The 20730-nt window shown below is 45.3% G+C and overlaps 1 protein-coding gene across 1 annotated transcript in view; it reads right to left on the bottom strand.

The window, feature by feature from the left end:
• DYM (dymeclin) overlaps positions 1-20730 on the bottom strand; it is a 201393-nt gene that overhangs the window by 43101 nt on the left and 137562 nt on the right. Inside the window, exon 15 of the mRNA XM_069963208.1 lies at positions 2806-2988. Coding sequence (XP_069819309.1) covers positions 2806-2988 — 183 coding nt within the window. The remainder of the gene's footprint in view (positions 1-2805; positions 2989-20730) is intronic.

The raw sequence follows: 20730 nt of genomic DNA, 5'->3' as shown, positions 1-20730 counted from the left end.
CCCAAAAGTTATACAAATCACCAATATACACTCATATGGGATATGCTTATAAAGTGCTTTTTTCCCTGCACTTACTACTGCATCAAGGCTTCACTTCCTGGATAACATGGTGATGTCACTTCCTGGATAACATGGTGATGTCACTTCCTGGATAACATGGTGATGTCACTTCCTGGATAACATGGTGATGTCACGACCCGACTCCTAGAGCTGTGCGGGCCGTGGCTGCTGGAGAGGATGATGGCAGGGGGATGCTCAGTGTCCCTCCAGTGCCCTGTGTCCCTTAGTGTCCCTCTGCCATCAGCAGCCACAGCCCGCACAGCTCTGGGAGTCGGGTCGTGACATCACCGTGTTATCCAGGAAGTGACATCACCATGTTATCCAGGAAGTGACATCACCATGTTATCCAGGAAGTGAAGCCTTGATGCAGTAGTAAGTGCAGGGAAAAAAGTACTTCATAAGCATTTCCCGTAATAAGTGTATATTGGGGATTTGTATAACTTTTGGGGGGCAACACAATACTTTAATAAAAATTTTTTGCCGGACTTCTCCTTTAAGGTACCTGTCCACTTTCAAGCATTCAGGTATCAGTGATGGAGACAGGAGGAGTAAGCCATGGGCAGACGTTCCTGTAGGCAGCTTGTCCCATCTGGCGGGAGACCCCTGTACACATTACAGATTAATCCTGCGGGTTTGGCAGACACGGGTCTAATGTGCTTGGCGGCTTTGAGTTGCTATACAAATGTGGTGGATCTGATACTGTCCAGACGGGGGCCAAAAAGCAGCCCACACACACCACCCATGTAAGAAACGCCTTATGAAACACTGATAAAACAAAAGGATTTCATATACACATGAACGTCAGCACACATGAACATTTCTGTGTTCTTTATGGGAAGGGGTAAGCTGTAGCCAGACTGTTTTGGTGGCGGCTTATCTCTCCAAGAACAAAAGGGTCGGGCAGTGATATGCCATCACGTCTGACCCCTATCTGAACCCACATCCTCAGGCGGTGGACTGTTGGGGGACCCCCATATATTTTATACCTGCAAATGGTGGGTTCGGCCGAGACAAGTATACAGTGTATGGGGACCTATATACCAGAACTTACAAAGGTCTGTCTTGCTGATATGACATGTGTACGGTAAGTGCTGGCATCACTTTCAAAGTCGCTGACAATGTTTGTGTAAGGGCTGATGTGTGTGTAGGGGTTGGTATGCCTTCTTTCCAGATACTCGAGCGCCACAGATGTCGGATCAGCATCTACAAAGGTCATATGAGCCCTACTGTCACCCAGTGATATAACATATAGGGCTGATAGGACAGTAATATGTACAGTACAGATACCAGTGACCCTGCAGTACTAGCCCTGCCAGTATGTCATGTGATCGGTGTGGCTGTACCACCATGCTGGGGTGACCTGTGGGAGCTGCACCTGCTCTAGGATTGCTGGTAGAAGGAAGTCCAGCATGATTCTCCTCTCTAGTGAATACTGAGGGTGTGTAAGGGTCAGTATGCACAACCAGTGAGGAGCAATTGTAGGCAGCCAGACTCTCAAACGTGCGTGCTATGTGCCACCGCACACAGGGTCCTGGCGTGAGCAGTCACAGGACTCTGCATGGAGCACTGCAGCAGGTGCCTGATATTGTTAAATTAACAATGTCGGGCCGCCCCGGCAGTGCCGCACATAAAGTCCTCCTGCAGCTGCTCACACATACTTTTACTTACAACAAATTCTATAATGTCGGGCAGCTGCTGCAGGGACTTCAGCATCCCTCTCATGAGCAAACATTATATATAAGGTAGTTCAGTAATTGATAAATTGAAAAGGCCCACCAGGACAGCAGATTGTCAGTCCGGGCCTGAATACAGTACAGGTAGATGAAGTACCCAAACTGTAACAGGAGGGCCCAGCATCAAGTCATCCTAAAAATGTGTTGTGGATTTAGGGTGCGTTCACACGTACAGGACCCGCAGCAGATCTGCAGCAGATTTAATGGTGCAGATTTGATGCTGTGTTCAGTTATTTGGATGAAATCTGCTGCGGATCCGCAGCAGAAAATCCGCAGCGGATCCGGTACGTGTGAGCGTACCCTTATAGTGAAAGGGTTTGGCATTAAAGGGGTCTTCCTACTATAAGGCAATGAATGAATGAGATTGCAAGGAATTACACTAGGGGTCTAATGACACCCATGAATGGGGGGTAAAAGAGACAGTCAAGTTATAGGGGGGAATTTATCAATCATGGTATAAAGTGAAACTGGCTCAGTTGCCCCTAGCAACCAATCAGATTCCACCTTTCATTTTCCAAACAGTCTGTGAGGAATGAAAGGTGGAATCTGATTGGTTGCTAGGGGCAACTGAGCCAGTTTCACTTTACACCATGTTTGATTAATCTCCCCATAGTGTCTTTATTACTCTTCAATAATTTTAGTGGAGGAGGGTTACCCTAAACCTCCACCCGAATTGTACAGTAGATAGCGGTATTAATAGAAATATACACAATAATCCTTCCATGGAAAGTGGCAGTAAATGAACATTGATATCACTGCCTAGGGAAGAAGGGTTAATAGCTGGGCACTACATTAGGGTAATATAAGAGCGCTGTATTGGGATACTAAGTAAGCACCATATGGCGGTATTAACTGTGGAAACCTGAACCTCCAAATTGACATCAGCTTTCTCTAGTGTAGATTTTTACGCCTACTGTCTTTCAATACGTGACAGCCAATAAGACTATATACATTGTTATACGTACAATTATTGGTCACTTTGGTTGACAGGAATAACACTGCTAATACTTACCATGTCAATATTCTGCATAATATCCTGGAAGGATGGGTGACTCCGAAACTGTTCGAAGAGCTCCCGCTTGTATAGGAGGGCGTATACCAGGTTAGGGTTGTGGTGGAGGGAGTTACTTAGGCAGGAGTTTATGATCTCCAGCATCATTCGGATGACTTCTTCAATCACATTCAGATCTTGTGCCTGTGAAAACAATGCAAAAAAATTGACATATATAAATACATATATAAACGACATATATAAATACATATAAAAATACATATATAACGACATATATAACGACATGTTCACAAATATTTATCCTGTTTTTGAACCAATTTAAAGCATAAATGTTTTCAAAATTCTGCTGGTTGCCCTTGGAAACAGACAACTGTATAGTTCCATTCATAGTCAGACATGTGACTTAAATGCTTTACTGTAATGTTCATCAGAGCTACCCCTGCTCCCTGGTAATAAGAAAACAGCAGAATTCATTCCTTTATATGGCGCCGGCATATTCCACGTTACTGTACAGAGATTTGTCATTACTCAAATATAACGCCACAAAATACAAACTTATTCCACCCAATGGTAGATTAGCTCCTCCCCATTGCCACACCAAAAGAGCTGACCTCCCACAATGCACTTCTCTTAAAACAGGATTTAGTTCAAGCTGGCGATCTTGGTGGGAGGGACTGACCAGCAAATGTCTATGGGGTCACTAGATTTTTCCTTTTGTTTTCAGGGAATATAGCGCTACTTGTTGAGTACACATGCATGTCATTTAGAGTGTACATGAGTGTGGGGGGGGGATGAGGATACATATGGTCACCTTTAGATATGAGTAAAAAAAGAAAGATCAGCACACATCAACATCTATGGGACTTCCATACATGGCTGCCAGCGCTCAGGGGTGTTAAGGGGACCTGTCACCCCTGCTGCCGGGGTGAAGCCCACCCGACCCCCGGTGGAGCAGTCATTCTCTATGGGCGTGGGACTAATCTCTGGTTAGCACGCACACGGCTTCCGACGGGGATTTCTCGGCGGCGGGACGGGGTCCGGGACCGGGTTTGGGCGGCTTCACCCGGCAGCTGGGGTGACAGGTCCCCTTTAAGCATGCACACTGCTACTCCATTTACTCAGCTGACCTTTGTTCTTGTGAGTAATGTGGATTTCAGTAGTCGGACTACCATAGCTTGGCTAGTTATTGCCTATTTTGCAAAAATGACATATCTTTTAATATTGGGTTCACCCCTTTAATAGAGCCATAAGAGAAACAGATCGCTGATCTCAGGGAGACCAGCCAAATTATAACACTGCCAGCTGCTAGTGAAAAGCGCTCAATGCAGTGAAATCCTAGGTGCATTGCCCCCTGGGAACACCCCGAAACAGCTGTATGTGGATGGATACCTGGCCTTGGTTTTTCCCTTGTCATTACATTGACTTATAGGGCCACTTAAAATGGTGGTTTTGGTGGTTTCCTAACGGGAGCCACCCCTTTTGCTGGGTCCTTCCCGGAGGGTCCTGTGTTTCGAGACTCTTCGATGAGGCTTCACAGGCTCTTCCCTTTAATAGAGAGGAGGGGTCCTATGTTCTCACTCCCTGGAGGACCTGTGCTATCCTGTATTACACAGACATTTGATGTAAATGGTCACTGTCCTTTTTAAATACCCTCCCTCCATAAGATTCCTAACTGATTTGTAAATAACTTCACTAAGCACAAGACTTGGCCACTAGGTGCCCGACTCCTCTGCCTCTAGTAACAGCTAGATTAGGACAGAACACAGGAAGATGGGGCAGGGCTTGGCATGTGCAGACAATAAAGCCTGAGATGTGTCTCTGCAAGGTGAGCCTGTCTCCTTACTGAAGATGATCCTCACTGGTCCTAAAAGGTAAATCAAGGCACTCACAACCTAAAAAGCTTGTATGTAAGTAAGTATCAGCATACCTACTGCTGTATGTCCATAATGCTGCAATATAATCTATCCTTTAGTTTGTAAGTGACTGCTTCTTTCATTTCTACTCACATAGCACATTGGAAACCCAGTGCATCAGTAACCTCTTCTCCCTCCACTTTCCATTTATAGTACCTCTTTCCTGCTCTCTAGACTGGAAAGAATACACCACTTCCTGCAGGACATAAAACAGCTGATAAGTACTGGAAGGCTTGAGATTTTTTTAATAGAAGTGAATTACAAATCTTTGCCACTTTCTGGCACCAGTTGACTTGAAAGAATTTTTTTTGTGAACTACCCCTTTAAAAAGGCACATAGGTAATGCTCCTAGACCCCTGCCATTTCTGCAGATGAAGGCGGTCATATGGTTCATGGTGAGACCCACATGACCGCAATTAGCAGGAGACACCTGAGTGCACATGGTTTTAATCCCTCCTGTCTTTTCCCATTTTGTCTGCAGCAGCTATGGTGAGCGCAATACCTCATCCAGACTTGTGCTGTTTGGGTGGCGACCTTCTCCGCCGGTGGTGCTGGCCGGGTTCTGGTGTGGTGTTTTTGGGTCTGGTCCTGTGGCATGGGGGTCTCAGGGCCGTCCAATGGCCCCCGTTCCCTGACTGTGCGCACCTGCGGGGTTGGTGGCCACTGCACGATGGTACATGGGGCAGTATGGCTTGATCAATTCATACACAAAATTCTGATGTGTTTTTTATTTAGCCTAGGGGCACTAGTATCAGCCATAGGTGTGAGGTGCAGCGCTCTTTTTCTTCCCTGAAGGTCATATGGTTCATCCCTTAGCTTTCCCAGATCTCAATAAGAAACAAAGTACCGGAAGAGAACGACTCCAGAACTTTTCTTCCCTTTGCTGGGAATTTCTTTGATTTTGCAAGCGGCTCCTGATGCAGCAGTATAATAATGCAGAGTCTCTTGCCCTCCCAGTATCGTATATCTGCCGGCGATGTGGCGCTGGTGTTAATGGTCACGGAGCCGGCAGACACATTTGTTTGGGCGCTCTGACATAGTACAGTGAGGGAGGAAACAATCAGGCCTCTCACAATGAGATAAAGGTAATTTTCTCTCGCAGAATAATGGGCTCTGCTAAGCGAGAGCCAAGTGCAACACAAGACTCCAAACAAATACCAATCAGGGTTTCAGTGCGTGGCACCAGCTTACCTCAGCGCTGGTCTGGCAGGACGGTCACAGCTGCACTAAATGAATGGGTGTCTCTCTGGTGGAATTCCTGCAATTCTTATGGGTTTTTTCTGTTTGTGTAAGCCGGCCTTGTGTACATTATAGCAGGAACCTGGCAGCCCGTGGTTTTCAGCACATTTACTAGCTGACTGGCATTTATCGGAAGTGCAGCTTTAAGGCTTGGGTCACCGCATTCCTGGACTCTGCCGGTCACTGGGTTGGGGACGCTCGGCGAGGAGATGTGTCGCCTGGCGAGAATAATTGTGGGCACCGCCGGCACCGGCTTATGCAAGCACCGCTGATACTTTATGAAAGTACACCATTCTCCTAATTCACAGGAGGAAACCTTTGTTGTTAAATACAATTCCCATTTTGCATGATGGGGGTTGTAGTTTTGCAACAGATGAAGAGCCACAGGGTGGGGAACACTGCTTTACTGCATGACTGAGTACATGGGGTCTGGAGGAATGGAAGAGTAGATTGTCATCTCTCTGTACTAAGGTTATATTCACATGATCCCTGGCATGATCCGCTCCATGATGACCGGATGAGGATCACGGCACGGGTCCCCCAATAGAAATGAGGAACATTTACCATTTCTCCAATATGTTATACTTTTTTTTTTTTTTTTAAATTGTTGCTGTTCTTTGTAATTTCCATTTTACTAAAATCTTGCAGCCACTAAGCCTAATAATAAGCTGATATTTCCTATTTTGTACAGATCACTTTTCAGCAGTTTCCTCCTTATCATCACAGACAGGATTAATTATTACAGTGAAGTATGATACCAGTATACAGTTAAGATGAGCTCAGACTACGCACAATAGGGGATGGTCTTGGCTCCCTCCTCCCTTACATAGGTCACAGAGCATGTCCACAGCACTCCCCCGTAGAGGTAAGTGACTCAGCTCCAGCTGCTATCTAATGCTTTCAACAGAGCACAGAAGCAGCTCAGGCATTATGGCTGCTCATATGATAATGACCCCCCCCCCCCCCCCCCCCAAAAAAAAAAAAAATTAAAAATAAAAAAAAATAAAAAAAATAAATAATAAATAAATAAAATGTATAAACAGAAATTAAGGAAAAGGCATTTTATAAGTCTAAAATCTAACAATCTAAATGTACCTAAAATATGTTAAACCACATACATCAATAGGGATCCCTTGAAGGCAAGTGACATAAATCAGCACGTCAGAAGTGGGGACAAGATGGGGACAGTCACCCATCATCTGCCGGTCTGTTTCATAGATATTAGAGGGCGGACTGATAGTCTTATCCCCAAACTATTCCTACTAGGTGTCTTAACCTTGCTCAAGGAGGAATAAGCAGAACAAACCCCTCTTGGCAGCTAGCCCTGGCTACTGCCCTAGTTTCGCCCCGCTGCGCCACTTATACTATAGGCAGAACACAGACAAAAGGGGCAATACTGTTTTTTTTACTACATACCATGGATGGTGCCTACTTGCTAATTGGTACTTTAACATGTGCTTGTTCCTCTGATGAGGCTGCAAATGCCGACAGGACAAAACCCGTAGGGGAAGTCAGTAAAGGGTGAAACTAGGGCACTGGCTAAGGCTGTGGGTGGGGTTTGTGTGCCATTCTGAGCCCTGTTTGGCACTTTGGGGGAGGCCAGATCCCCTTTAAGATCTCCTGTGTGCAGACACAGCACGGGGTAACTCCTGACAGTATGATGTATGGACGGCCGCCTTCCATAGAATGTCTTAGCTCATGTAGTCTCATGCCGACAATATAAATAATACGCCTGTGGCCATGTTCTTAGAAATCCCTTGTAGGAGTCTAAGGCAAAGCTAAATATAAAAGCGACCTCGCCCTATCTTCCTGCAGACAGACAAATATTGTCCGGAGCCAGATTACGTTAGACGTGGAAGACGGGACATCCCGGCTTCCCTTATGTTTGGCGACTAAAGCTGCTCCAGATGAATTATCGGAAACATGGCCCGAAATCGGAAAAGATTTTCCGAAAAAGACCTGTAGATGCCGTCATCATGTGGTGGCGGAGTACTCTATGGACACGTCGGCATCATTCACCTTCTGCCCTTACTTGGGGCTTCTTTGCCAATACCTGGTGGGGGTCCAAGAGCATAACCAGGGCAAGTTACGGTGAAAGCCAATGGTTTCTTTACCTAGCCTGTTCTATGGAGCGATGTTTATTGGTTAAGGTCAGGCGGGCTCCGCTACACAGATTTACTGGAAACCTCTGCTCCCCACATGACATCATAATTCCTGAGAGGAAGTGTACATATCATCCAAGATCCACAACGCTACTGGTGATGGACGACTCCGTATTGGAAAAAGGTTTCTGCCATTCACTCCAGGGCTCCCACAGAGTATGAACTCGCAGAGCTTGGAAAAAAGATTCAGCCCCCCCCCCCCCTTAGAAACAGCGCCACTCAGGTTTGCCCAATGTAAGTGGGCACGAGAATGGGGGCACTGTGCTCAATTGCTGCTTGTCAGAGGGGAAACTGAGCACAAAGTTTTACTTGCTGGGAAATCGTCTAGAATTGGTTAAAGGGGTTATCCAGCGTTACAAAAAACGTGGCCACTTTTCCCTCTCTTGTCTCCAGTTCAGGTGTGGTTTGCAATTAAGCTCTGTTTACTTCAATGGAACAGAGTTTTAAACCCCACCCAATCTGGAGACAAGAGAGGGGGGAAAGTGGCCATGTTTTTGTAGCGCTGGATAACCCCTTTAAGAAACCTGGTAGTAAGTGTTTAAGTTCCCTGCAGTGCCCCCACAGGTGAAAAAAGGCATTACAATGTGTTCATTTACAGGACAGGACCTCTAGAGGGGAAGACACACTATATAGCTGCACTGAGCAGAGGACCCCCTTATATTAGTCTTGAGTCCACTAAAAGAGTGTATCAAAATGGGTCTAAACTAGACAGACAGACAGACAATCAATCTCTGGAACCACTTTCTGCTATTTTTTCAATGTTTTTTTTTTCATTTTTCTTTCCTTCGCGCTTCCTAAGGGCCTTATTTAGGGATGGTCCTAGCCCTAAATGGTCCTAGCCCTATTATACGGGGTGATTATGTATCCAATCAGGCTGATTCGGGCAGATGTTGCCCCACGTAATAAAGACGAAAATACGCCGGGGAACCGATCATCAACTGATCTGTGTCTTTAAGCGGTTTTAAAAATCACTGGCAGCCGACTGTGCATCGCTCTGTGGGCGGCCAATGAAAGTGCAGAGTAAATAAAGCTATACTTACCTCTTCACGCTCCATAGTGTCCTTCAGTCTTCTCCCGGCTCACTGCAGCCAACGCTGAAGCTTCTGCACTGACAGGCTGCTCAGCCAATCACTAGCCTTGGCTCTGCCCCGTCTCGGCCAGTGATTGGCTGAGAGGCTAGTCACTTCAGAGACGTGTCAGATTTTCCAGGGGCTGCCAAAGGGAACCTGGGGTGAAGCCAGAAAGACACTGAGGAGCGTGGAGAAGTATAGCTTTATTATTTTCTTTATATGCTGCAAGGGCTGCATGGACATTGCCATCTATCTATATATATCTATCTCCCTCTCTGCATGATCGTCCAGCCGTGTAATAGGCTCTGTAAGCCATCGCTGATCTAGCAGATTGCCCCTCGTTTACACAGGATATCGGCTCGTGTAATCTGGCCCTAAGAGCCATAACTTTTTTAGTTTCTGTCCATGCTGCCGTTTGAGGACTTCTATTATTCAGGCCAATTACAATTAGGTTTCAAACGAGCTGTCAGGTCAGAGAGACACAAGATACCTTTCATACATCTGTCTGTACTACCAGAACATAGAAACATGCTTTTATTCTCCTTAGCAAAGTGTCAGCTGTAATAAAGAGATGGCAGCTGCCATGCGCGGAGTGGGTTGAGCTCCGGAATCCTCTCCATGTTCTTCCACTTTATATGAAAGTATTTGAAGCCCCCAATGTATCTCACAGCTGAGATTTTGTTAGGGTGCATTCACACCGAGGAATAGGCAAGGAATTGAAGAGGAAAGTTTTCTGCTTGAAATATCCTCTTTTTCAGCTCTGATGGAATAGGCATAGAATTCATGTGAAATTTGAGCAGAATTTGAGCGAAAAGTGGAAATTCCCAATGACTTCTATGGGATTTTTCTAACGGAATCCACATGTGAATTCTTTAAGCGGAACGCGGACCATGGCAAGACCTTCCGTGCATAAATTCCGCCGCGTGAAAATCAGAGGGGAAATCCAATTGAACATGATGGGACATTGCTCTGTACATACTTTACAGGCGGAATTTCAAGCGGAATACGTGTAAAATTAAGCGCGGATTCCACTTAAAATTCCTCAGTGTGAACCTAGACTTACAGTCTGTGCCGACAATCCTCCGGGAGCTAAGCATTCTGGTACGTTTTCCATGCCCTGACACATTGTAACAAAAAAGCGGCACAGGAGGGAGGTTTGTGCTGCAATGAGGAGTCACTTATGGAGATGTTGTCAAAGCAGAACAGGCTGAAAACGGGAAGTGTCATTTAATAGATGCTGTATGGACCCTCTGCAGGCGAGTAACACCAATGCAGCTTCTCGCCAGTAAATCTCTCAACCAAACAAAAGTGAAGAAAAAAAAAAAAAGTGCAAGAGGGATTAGTGCAAATCTGAGGAGACGCGCAGCATTGTACGTAGGCTTCCCTGTCTATGGAGCCAGTGGGACAGAACGTCCCTGCGCATCTCCGGAGAGATTACGTTACGTAGCTAACAATCACTGCTCTCATTTTGCACAATGCTTTACATTCTGGGGTTAAACCTCTTTTGAGGGGACGGTTGATATTGGCGGGCTGTATGGGAGGTCCGCCCGGCCCGATGAATAGAAGAGCAGCTCCTTTAGAAACCCAACACTAACCCCTGAGTGCAGGGGACTAAATGAATACTTTAGCTGAATGACATCTAAAGAACGCTGCAATTACACAATGGCATGTGAGCTAAACACCGGGGATGGGCACGAAACAGCGTGGTGCGGGGGAAAGTGCCTACAGGTACACATACTAGTCACAGAGCAACAGTGATGACGTCCCCCCCCCACCCCGGGCTCCAGACCAGCGTCCCAGCACTACTGTGCAATATAGGACGCTTCATTCTTGAAAAGTTCATTATATATATATATATATATATATATACACACACACATATATGTATATATATATATATAATATAAGTCCAGCGAAAATTTTTATTAAAGTATCGTATTGCCCCCAAAAGTTATAAAAATCCCCAATATACACTTATTACGGGAAATGCTTATAAAGTGCTTTTTTCCCTGCACTTACTACTGCATCAAGGCTTCACTTCCTGGATAAAATGGTGATGTCACTTCCTGGATAACACTGTGATGTCACGACTCCCAGAGCTGTACGGGCTGTGCGGGCTGTGGCTGCTGGATAGGATGATGGCAGGGGGGACACTGAGGGACACAGGGCACTGGGGGGACACTGAGCATCCCCCTGCCATCATCCTCTCCAGCAGCCACAGCCCGCACAGCTCTGGGAGTCGATTTTATCTGGGAGTCACCTTTTTATCTAGGAAGTGAAATCACCATGTTACTGCACTTTACCTTTAGGTGCTGGGTTTGCTTAAAGGTTTTATCCAGCACTATAAAACAACCCAAAAGAAAAAAAAGGGTGGGGAATGGCACTTTTTATTTCTTTGGCTGAAAAATTTTATGGACAGATTTTAGCTGACAATTAACAGGGAAATATGAACTATCAAACATGGTGTAAAGTGAAACTGGCTCAGTTGCCCCTAGCAACCAATCAGATTCCACCTTTCATTTTCCAAAGAGTCTGTGAGGAATGAAAGGTGGAATCTGATTGGTTGCTAGGGGCAACTGAGCCAGTTTCATTTTACACTATGTTTGAGAAATCTCCCCCATGGTTTCTATGTTTCGCGCTCCTAGGTCTGCATTTGGCGCAAAATAGTAGTATTTTTCTTCCCATTAGACTTCAAATTTAAAGGCGGGGGGTGCAAAAAAAAAAAAAAAAAAAGTCATTGCACTTCACAGCATACACTGCGCCATGTAGTCCTATGGATAACAATAGACAGACATTGCACACATTTCTCAGCACATATTTTGTTGCAATACCACCTGTCAAGAGTACATGGTGAAGAACTCAATGGGGGAGATTTATCAAAGGATGTAAAATTTAGACTGGTGCAAACTGCCCACAGCAACCAATCACAGCTCAGCTTTTCTTTCAGCACTGCCTAATGCTGAGCTGTGATTGGTTGCTGTGGGTAGTTTGCACCAGTCTAAATTTTACACCCTTTGATAAATCTCCCCCAATGTGAACATAGCCTTAAGGTGTCTGTACAAATTAGATGAAAGTTGGTGTGTGGGGGTGACCCAACACTCCTACTCTATACATGATGCTGGGGAAAGAATGATCAGGCAAGAAGGGGTTAAAGGGGTATTCTACTTATACATAACTTTTGATATGTTGCTGCTAGAGATGAGCGAACCTGGAGCATGCTCGAGTCCATCCGAACCCGAACTTTCGGCATTTGATTAGCGGTGGCTGCTGAACTTGGATAAAGTCCTAAGGCTATGTAGAAATCATGGATATAGTCATTGGCTGTATCTATGTTTTCCAGACAACCTTAGAGCTTTATCCAAGTTCAGCAGCCCCGAAACCGAACCCAGTTCGCTCATCTCTAGTTGCTGCCCATGGTGACACTAACAATTCCTTCATTACTTGTTATTATCTATTCAGTCTTCTTCCCCCAGTTCTGAGCTGCTGCCTTCTGCTAAGGACACAAAAAGCTGTGTGTGAGCTTTTCTCTCTGTTCCCCCCCTCCCCTTCTTAAACGGCTGATGTAAACAAGTCCCTGGCAGGCTGTATCAGCTTTGTAATGCTCTAATAGATAATCACAGTGAGTTCATCAGCAACTTCACCTCAGATTAACACTACCAGCATTACAAAGAAGCTACAATGTTGCAGCTAAAGCCTGCCAGGGGCTTGTTTACATCAGCTGTCTCAGAAGGGAGGGGGAAGGAGAGAGAGACGGAGAGAAAAGCTTGCACACAGATTTTTGTGTCTTCAGCAGAAATCAGCAGCTCAGAACTGGGGGAAGGAGACTGAATAGATAATTATGGAATGGAAGTATGGAAGGAATTGTTAGTTTCACCATGGGCAGCAACATATCAAAAGTTTGAGTGAAATTCCCCTCTAACACGTTTTATGAGGGTGATCAGGCATCACGTGAGGTGGCTGGAAGAAGCTTGAGCTGATGACGCACAAAAGATGAACGTCAGCCAGATCAAAGGGAGCAGGCAACCATCTAATCTGTATGGGGGCCCCCCAATAGCTGGTGATGTCTCTGATACTGGAGTTCAATCCTTTTGTTCTTGGAGCTGGGAGTCTGGCAGCGTCTCTCTCCCTTCTTTTTATTTAAAACTCTTCCACACACTGACTGACTGAGCATACACATGTAAGCGGAGGTGTCAGGATAGGTAGCCTGTATGATAAGAGCCCATACACTGCACACACCTAGCAGAGGCACTGCTTCCTTCTATAGCCTCAGAAGCAGCAGCATGGAGGATACTGCGGGGTAGAAGCTGTGATGCCAACTTATCCACATGTTCAGTATTTTGTCCAAGTCCGTAGAATTCTCCAGCTTCCTGCTGTATGTCCTGCAGGAAGTGGTGTATTCTTTCCAGGGACACAGTGCTCTCTGCTGCCACCTCTGTCCATGTCAGGGACTCTCCAAAGCAGTAACAAATCCCCATAGAAAACCTCTCCTGCTCTGGACAGTTCCTGACATGGACAGAGGTGGCAGCAGAGAGCACTGTGTCAGACTGGAAAGAATACACCACTTTCTGCAGGACATACAGCAGCTGGTAAGTACTGGGAAACTTGAGATTTTTAAATAGAAGTAAATTACAAATGTATATAACTTTATGAAACCAACTGATTTGTACCCCTTTTGGGCTGACTATACCAGCTGTAAAGGGGTAAACAAAGGGGGTGGGGGGTTAGTATCAAGTTGAATATACCAGACTTACTTCTCTTGAACTCCGAAGTTTTGTATTTTTTAAACTCTTTATCTAGGTAAAAGAAAAGTGGTCTATTGGGCACTACCTATTATGTTACACTGTATGATATAACCCCTGACTCCTATATTCCAATGCCTGGGTGAAGGTGCATGTTAGAGCAGGGTGGAGAAACCCTTTAAGTCAGGTGACTTTTCCTGAGTGATCTCAGCCTGGAGATATTTATGATTTCCTGACTGCTATTTACAAGACTCGACACCTTTCTCCTGCTTTCCAGGGAGAGAACCTGCTCATCACGGCTGGAGACAACCTGGAGATCCATGTCCTCGCCTAGTAGAAGTGACATCATGGAATCGCTGCCATCAGACGCACCCCGCTGATTGTCACTCCGCAGGCTTCCAGCAGGCACATAAATCTTCATAGCTGCACTGTGTAACACCTGCCGCTCCCTTAAGAAATGGCTCAGTGGTTTTAACATTTCATCCGTGAACCAGGCAGCTCAGGATGAATAGCTTTATGGAACTTTACAATTTGTATTTAATAAAGGGGCACTCCAGCAAAAAGCTTTTTCCATGAAATTAAAACACATTACAAAGTTATATAACGTTGTAACATGCTTCAATCACCTATCTGCCCCCCTTCCTTCTTTTTTTCTCCCCTCAATCTCCACCAGGAAGTGAAGTAAACTCATTCTTACCTAATAACTGTTGACCCCAGGCTGCTCTGTGGCAGCCATTTTGTGACAATGACATCATCAAGAGGGAGGCGGGTGTAAGCCCTGTTAGGCCAGCCTCCCTTTGTCAGATGACACAGGTTGCTCAGCTCTGATTGGCTGAACAAGATGTAAGCCATCTAACAGTTCTACAGAGTCAGTTAGACATCATAGGAGACAAAGTGCATCATGGGAAAGCCCAAACCAAGAAGTGAAGAAAAAATGAAGACACCAACTGGAGCTTCAGGGACCTGCAAACAGCGGGAAATTCAAACGGAGACAGACTGGGATGGTAAGTGGGAAAACTGTGTGATTGTTTTTTTTTTTTTTTTTATCAGCGCCAGAGTACCCCTTTAAGTGGCTTCACAAAGTCCGTAAACCAAAGGGCACATTAAAACTGCCCAGTATGATCTAGCACTGTATGGTGGTATTATTTTGGAAATGATGTGCAGTATTATGTGGGCTCTTTAAGAGAAGTGTTTTTTTGTTTGTTTGTTTTTTTGCACACAGCATATTATTTGGGCACTCCATGATGAACTTATGTGTGGTTCACATAGCAGTATCATCTTGGCACTATATGGCTGCATTATGTCGGCTGCATGTAGCACTATTAACACTATATGACGGTATTATGTGGGCTATACATAGAAGCATTATCTTGTCACTATACTGCAGTATTATGTGAACTACATATAGTAGTTTTATTTTAGACTATGACAGTATTATGAGGACTATACAAAGTAGTATTATTTTGCACTATATGACAGTATTATGTGGACTATATGTAGTAGCACTAACAGCTGCATTATGTAGGCTATACATAATAGTATTATTTTGCACTATTTGACAGTATTATGTAGGCTATACATTGTAGTATTATTTTGCACCACATGACGGTATTATGTGGGCTATACATAGTAGTATTATCTTGTCACTATACTGCAGTATTGTGTGGACTATGTATAGTAGTATTTTCCATTAACTTGGGTGTTATGTAGGCTATACATGGTAGTATTATCTTTGCACAATATGGGATTTTAATAGCTGTATATTGGCATATGTATGGCAGTATTATGTGGGTTATACATAGCAGAATTTTTATGGCCCTCTATGATGGTATGTGTGTTATACATGGTACTTTAACATTATGTGACAATATTATATGAGCTGTATACCACTATTATCTTGCCACCATAAGGCAGTATTGTATGGGCTATATTTTCTTGGTACCATATTACAGGCTATATATAGTATTATGGCATAAAACAGCAGTATTATGTGGGCAATTGTATGTATAGCCATATTATCTCACTGAGTATTGTAGTATTATGTGGGCTATACATAGCGGTATTATCTTGGCTCAGGGCAGCAGTACTTTATGTATAGCAGTATGTGGGCTATACATAGCAGTATTGTCTTGGCACTATACAGCAGTACCATAGAGCACTATATGGGGGTATTATATATGCTGGAGATGAACCAGGGTTGAAGCCATTCCAGGCCTGTGTGTATGTGATGGGCAGACGGCACAGGACGTTATCAGCCTATGATTAATCCTGCCCTTCCCTATTCCTCATAAATAACATTATAATCCAGGCTGCGTGTCGGCTGGGGCTGGCACCTCAGGTTTTTTTCTTCTTTTACACATTTAACATCCTAAATTACAGAGTGGTATGATGTAAGCTTCCGCCTCCGTTTTATGAAGAATTTACAGTAAATCCACTTTCAGATAATTAAGTGCATTTGTAGCTGAACGGCCCTGATCTCGCTTTTTATTAGATTTGGGGAGTTTCCAAAACAGAACTGTCTGTAACCAGTGGGCGAGAGGATCAGAGAGATGGAAAATCCTCATTTATAGGACAATACGGACTACAGCCCTGGCCCATCCCCCTCCGGGACATGCCGCTGTGTCCACCTGAAGTGACGCCGCCATCACCTGGTATAACGACAAGATCTCTGCTGGCTGCTATAGAAGAAGAAGAGGCAGCCATTCTCCTTTACATCCAGAGACCTGTTTCCACCTGTCCATCCTGTTCTATACTGTACTGCTACTACTACACTACTAACATACTATCCCTACACACACCACACATCTTCTGCCCTATCCATCATGTCCCGTACTGTACACTACTACTACCCTACACACCACACATCTCCTGCCCTATCCATCATGTCCCATACTGTACTACTACCCTACACACCACACATCTCCTGCCCTATCCATCATGTCCCATACTGTACTACTACACACCACACATCTCCTGCCCTATCCATCATGTCCCGTACTGTTCACTACTACTACCCTACACACCGCACATCTCCTGCTTTATCCATCATGTCCTATACTGTACTACTACTACACACCACACATCTCCTGCCCTATCCATCATGTCCCATACTGTACTACTACTACTACACACCGCACATCTCCTGCCTTATCCATCATGTCCCTTACTGTACTACTACTACTACACACCACACATCTCCTGCCCTATCCATCATGTCCCATACTGTACTACAACTACACACCGCACATCTCCTGCCCTATCCATCATGTCTCATACTGTACTACTATTACTACACACCGCACATCTCCTGCCTCATCCATCATGTCCCATACTGTACTACTACACACCGCACATCTCCTGTTTTATCCATCATGTCCCATACTATACTGTACTACTACTACTACACACCGCACATCTCCTGCCCTATCCATCATGTCCCATACTGTACTACAACTACACACCGCACATCTCCTGCCTCATCCATCATGTCCCATACTGTACTATTACTACACACCGCACATCTCCTGCCTCATCCATCATGTCCCATACTGTACTATTACTACACACCGCACATCTCCTGCCTCATCCATCATGTCCCATACTGTACTATTACTACACACCGCACATCTCCTGCCTCATCCATCATGTCCCATACTGTACTACTACACACCGCACATCTCCTGTTTTATCCATCATGTCCCATACTATACTGTACTTTAACCCCTCACACATCTCCTGTCTTGTCCAGTAGACTTCAGTACGTCAGATATTTTCTGTTCAGACTGAATTTAATCTGATTCTAAACAAATTTCTTGAGTTTTACTCATCCCCTTATGTTGTAATTCCATCCAATTTATCTATAATGTGTAGGGGGGGGGGGGGGGGTTGTTTGGGGTATGGGTGGGTGGATTTCTCTGGAAACACCTTACAGACCATCATATGTGTGCGTAGACTGTTAGGACATGCTGGGGGTTGTAGTTTCACAACAGCTGGAGACTGATACCTTATACCACTGTTGCATAGCAATATGAATCACTGCGTCACAGAGGAGACATTGGGATGATTCATGTTCTTAGGAAGCAGACAGATCACACCGGGCTTCAGTCATTAGTAATAATTCCCCTTCAGGATCCCGGCCTATAGGGTTTGGATGTAGAGGAGGTCTATAGCATAAATTTTACCCGCAGGCCAATATCCCTAACTTTTTGTGAGTGGTGTACATTTTAACGCAATTGATAGAGCTTTTGTTCGAAGCCTATCGGCAGCCTAAAGCTTAGTGGGCTACTGGGAAAAAAACAGATCAAACCCATGATGTGCACTATAAAGAAGACGTGGTGCATGTACAATGGTATATACAGCAGGTCAATGACACCGGGTTGTACTACAGGAGGTTTAATCGTCTTTCTGAGCACAGCTGAGCTTGTCTAGGGCCCAGGCAAGTCTTGTCTAGTCTGGAGGAATGCAGACAGCCTAGAAGGTGTCTCTGGTCCCTGTGTCCTATCAGTGTGACAGGCTACTTCCTAGACTGAGGGCCACTGTGCAGCCAGGTCACCGCAGCACATATGTCAGCCCGACAAACGATAGAGAGCAGCGACCATGTGCGGCAGTGTTCTGCAGCCGGGCGGCTCTCCACCTATGGCAAAGCTACAACTCCTTGAGGAAGAGTGGTCTAGAACAAAGACGCAATACACAGAAAACCATGTGCAACCAAAAAGTTGTTGGCTGGTGTCCAATATGTAAACTGCCACAAGGATATAGGAGTCCCACCTATGGCACAAGGATATAGGAGTCCCACCTATGGCACAAGGATATAGGAGTCCCACCTATGGCACAAGGATATAGGAGTCCCACCTATGGCACAAGGATATAGGAGTCCCACCTATGGCACAAGGATATAGGAGTCCCACCTATGGCACAAGGATATAGGAGTCCCACCTATGGCACAAGGATATAGGAGTCCCACCTATGGCACAAGGATATAGGAGTCCCACCTATGGCACAAGGATATAGGAGTCCCACCTATGGCACAAGGATATAGGAGTCCCACCTATGGCACAAGGATATAGGAGTCCCACCTATGGCACAAGGATATAGGAGTCCCACCTATGGCACAAGGATATAGGAGTCCCACCTATGGCACAAGGATATAGGAGTCCCACCTATGGCACAAGGATATAGGAGTCCCACCTATGGCACAAGGATATAGGAGTCCCACCTATGGCACAAGGATATAGGAGTCCCACCTATAGCACAAGAATATAGGAGTCCCATCTATGGCACAAGGATATAGGAGTCCCACCTATGGCTAAAGGATATAGGAGTCCCACCTATGGCACAAGGATATAGGAGTCCCACCTATGCCACAAGGATATAGAAGTACCACCTATAGCACAAGGATATAGGAGTCCCCACCTACGGCCCAAGGATATAGGAGTCCCACCTATGGAACAAGGATATAGGAGTCCCACCTATAGCACAAGGATATAAGAGTCCCACCTATGGCACAAGGATATAGGAGTCCCACCTATGGCACAAGGATATAGGAGTCCCACCTATGGCACAAGGATATAGGAGTCCCACCTATAGCACAAGGATATAGGAGTCCCACCTATAGCACAAGGATATAAGAGTCCCACCTATGGCACAAGGATATAGGAGTCCCACCTATGGCACAAGGATATAGGAGTCCCACCTATGGCACAAGAATATAGGAGTCCCATCTATGGCACAAGGATATAGGAGTCCCACCTATGCCACAAGGATATAGAAGTACCACCTATAGCACAAGGATATAAGAGTCCCACCTATAGCACAAGAATATAGGAGTCCCATCTATGGCACAAGGATATAGGAGTACCACCTATGCCACAAGGATATAGGAGTCCCACCTATGGAACAAGGATATAGGAGTCCCACCTACAGCACAAGGATATAGGAGTCGCCACCTATAGCACAAAGATATAGGAGTCCCCACCTACGGCCCAAGGATATAGGAGTCCCACCTATGGAACAAGGATATAGGAGTACCACCTATAGCACAAGAATATAGGAGTCCCATCTATGGCACAAGGATATAGGAGTCCCACCTATGGGACAAAGATATAGGAGTCCCACCTATGGCACAAGGATATAGGAGTCCCCACATATAGTACAAAGATATAGGAGTCCCACCTATAGCACAAAGAAATGGCTGGTTAACCAGAGAGCAAGCATGTTGCCACTTTCTATTGTCTTTCTGAGGCAATAAGAAGCCTGGCTTGTATTGCTCACTATGGGGACATTGGCACATTTGAAGTCTTACAGCCGTAAATGAGGATGCACATTCCCCCCCCCCCCCCCCCCCCCCCCCAACCTGCTTAAATCTCCGCTCCATTCTAGGTCTATGAGGCTGGCTGAGATGATGGACACCAGAGAAGTAAAGCCTGCTGCTTAATCGGTGGGGGTCTAAGCAGTGAGACCCCAACCAATTAAAACTTTTGACTTGTTAAAAGTTTTTCCAAATGTTGGCTACGCTTTACCCTATTGTGAATGGCGAGCACAGGTAATGTCCGCACTAAAGCATCACAGTCTCTTACATAGATCGGTCTAAGAATTATTTTTCACTCCATATCACAGACCATGAGAAAGATCAGTGGCTGAAATCCCCCGAAATGACCGATGTCTCAGAGACGCAACTCTCCACCAATCCATAGAGCCAGACAGTCTTAAGTTGTAGTAGTCAGGTGAGGCCTGGGCCGTCCCTCCCTCCCTGCCGCCGCTGGAAGTCTTTGAAGTGATTATATATACCTGTAAAATGAGGCCG

Source organism: Dendropsophus ebraccatus, chromosome 3 (genome assembly GCF_027789765.1).
Source record: "Dendropsophus ebraccatus isolate aDenEbr1 chromosome 3, aDenEbr1.pat, whole genome shotgun sequence".
Taxonomy (NCBI): Eukaryota; Metazoa; Chordata; class Amphibia; order Anura; family Hylidae; genus Dendropsophus; species Dendropsophus ebraccatus.
Note: the sequence above shows the minus strand (reverse complement) of the source record. Positions and strands in the feature narration are given on the sequence as shown.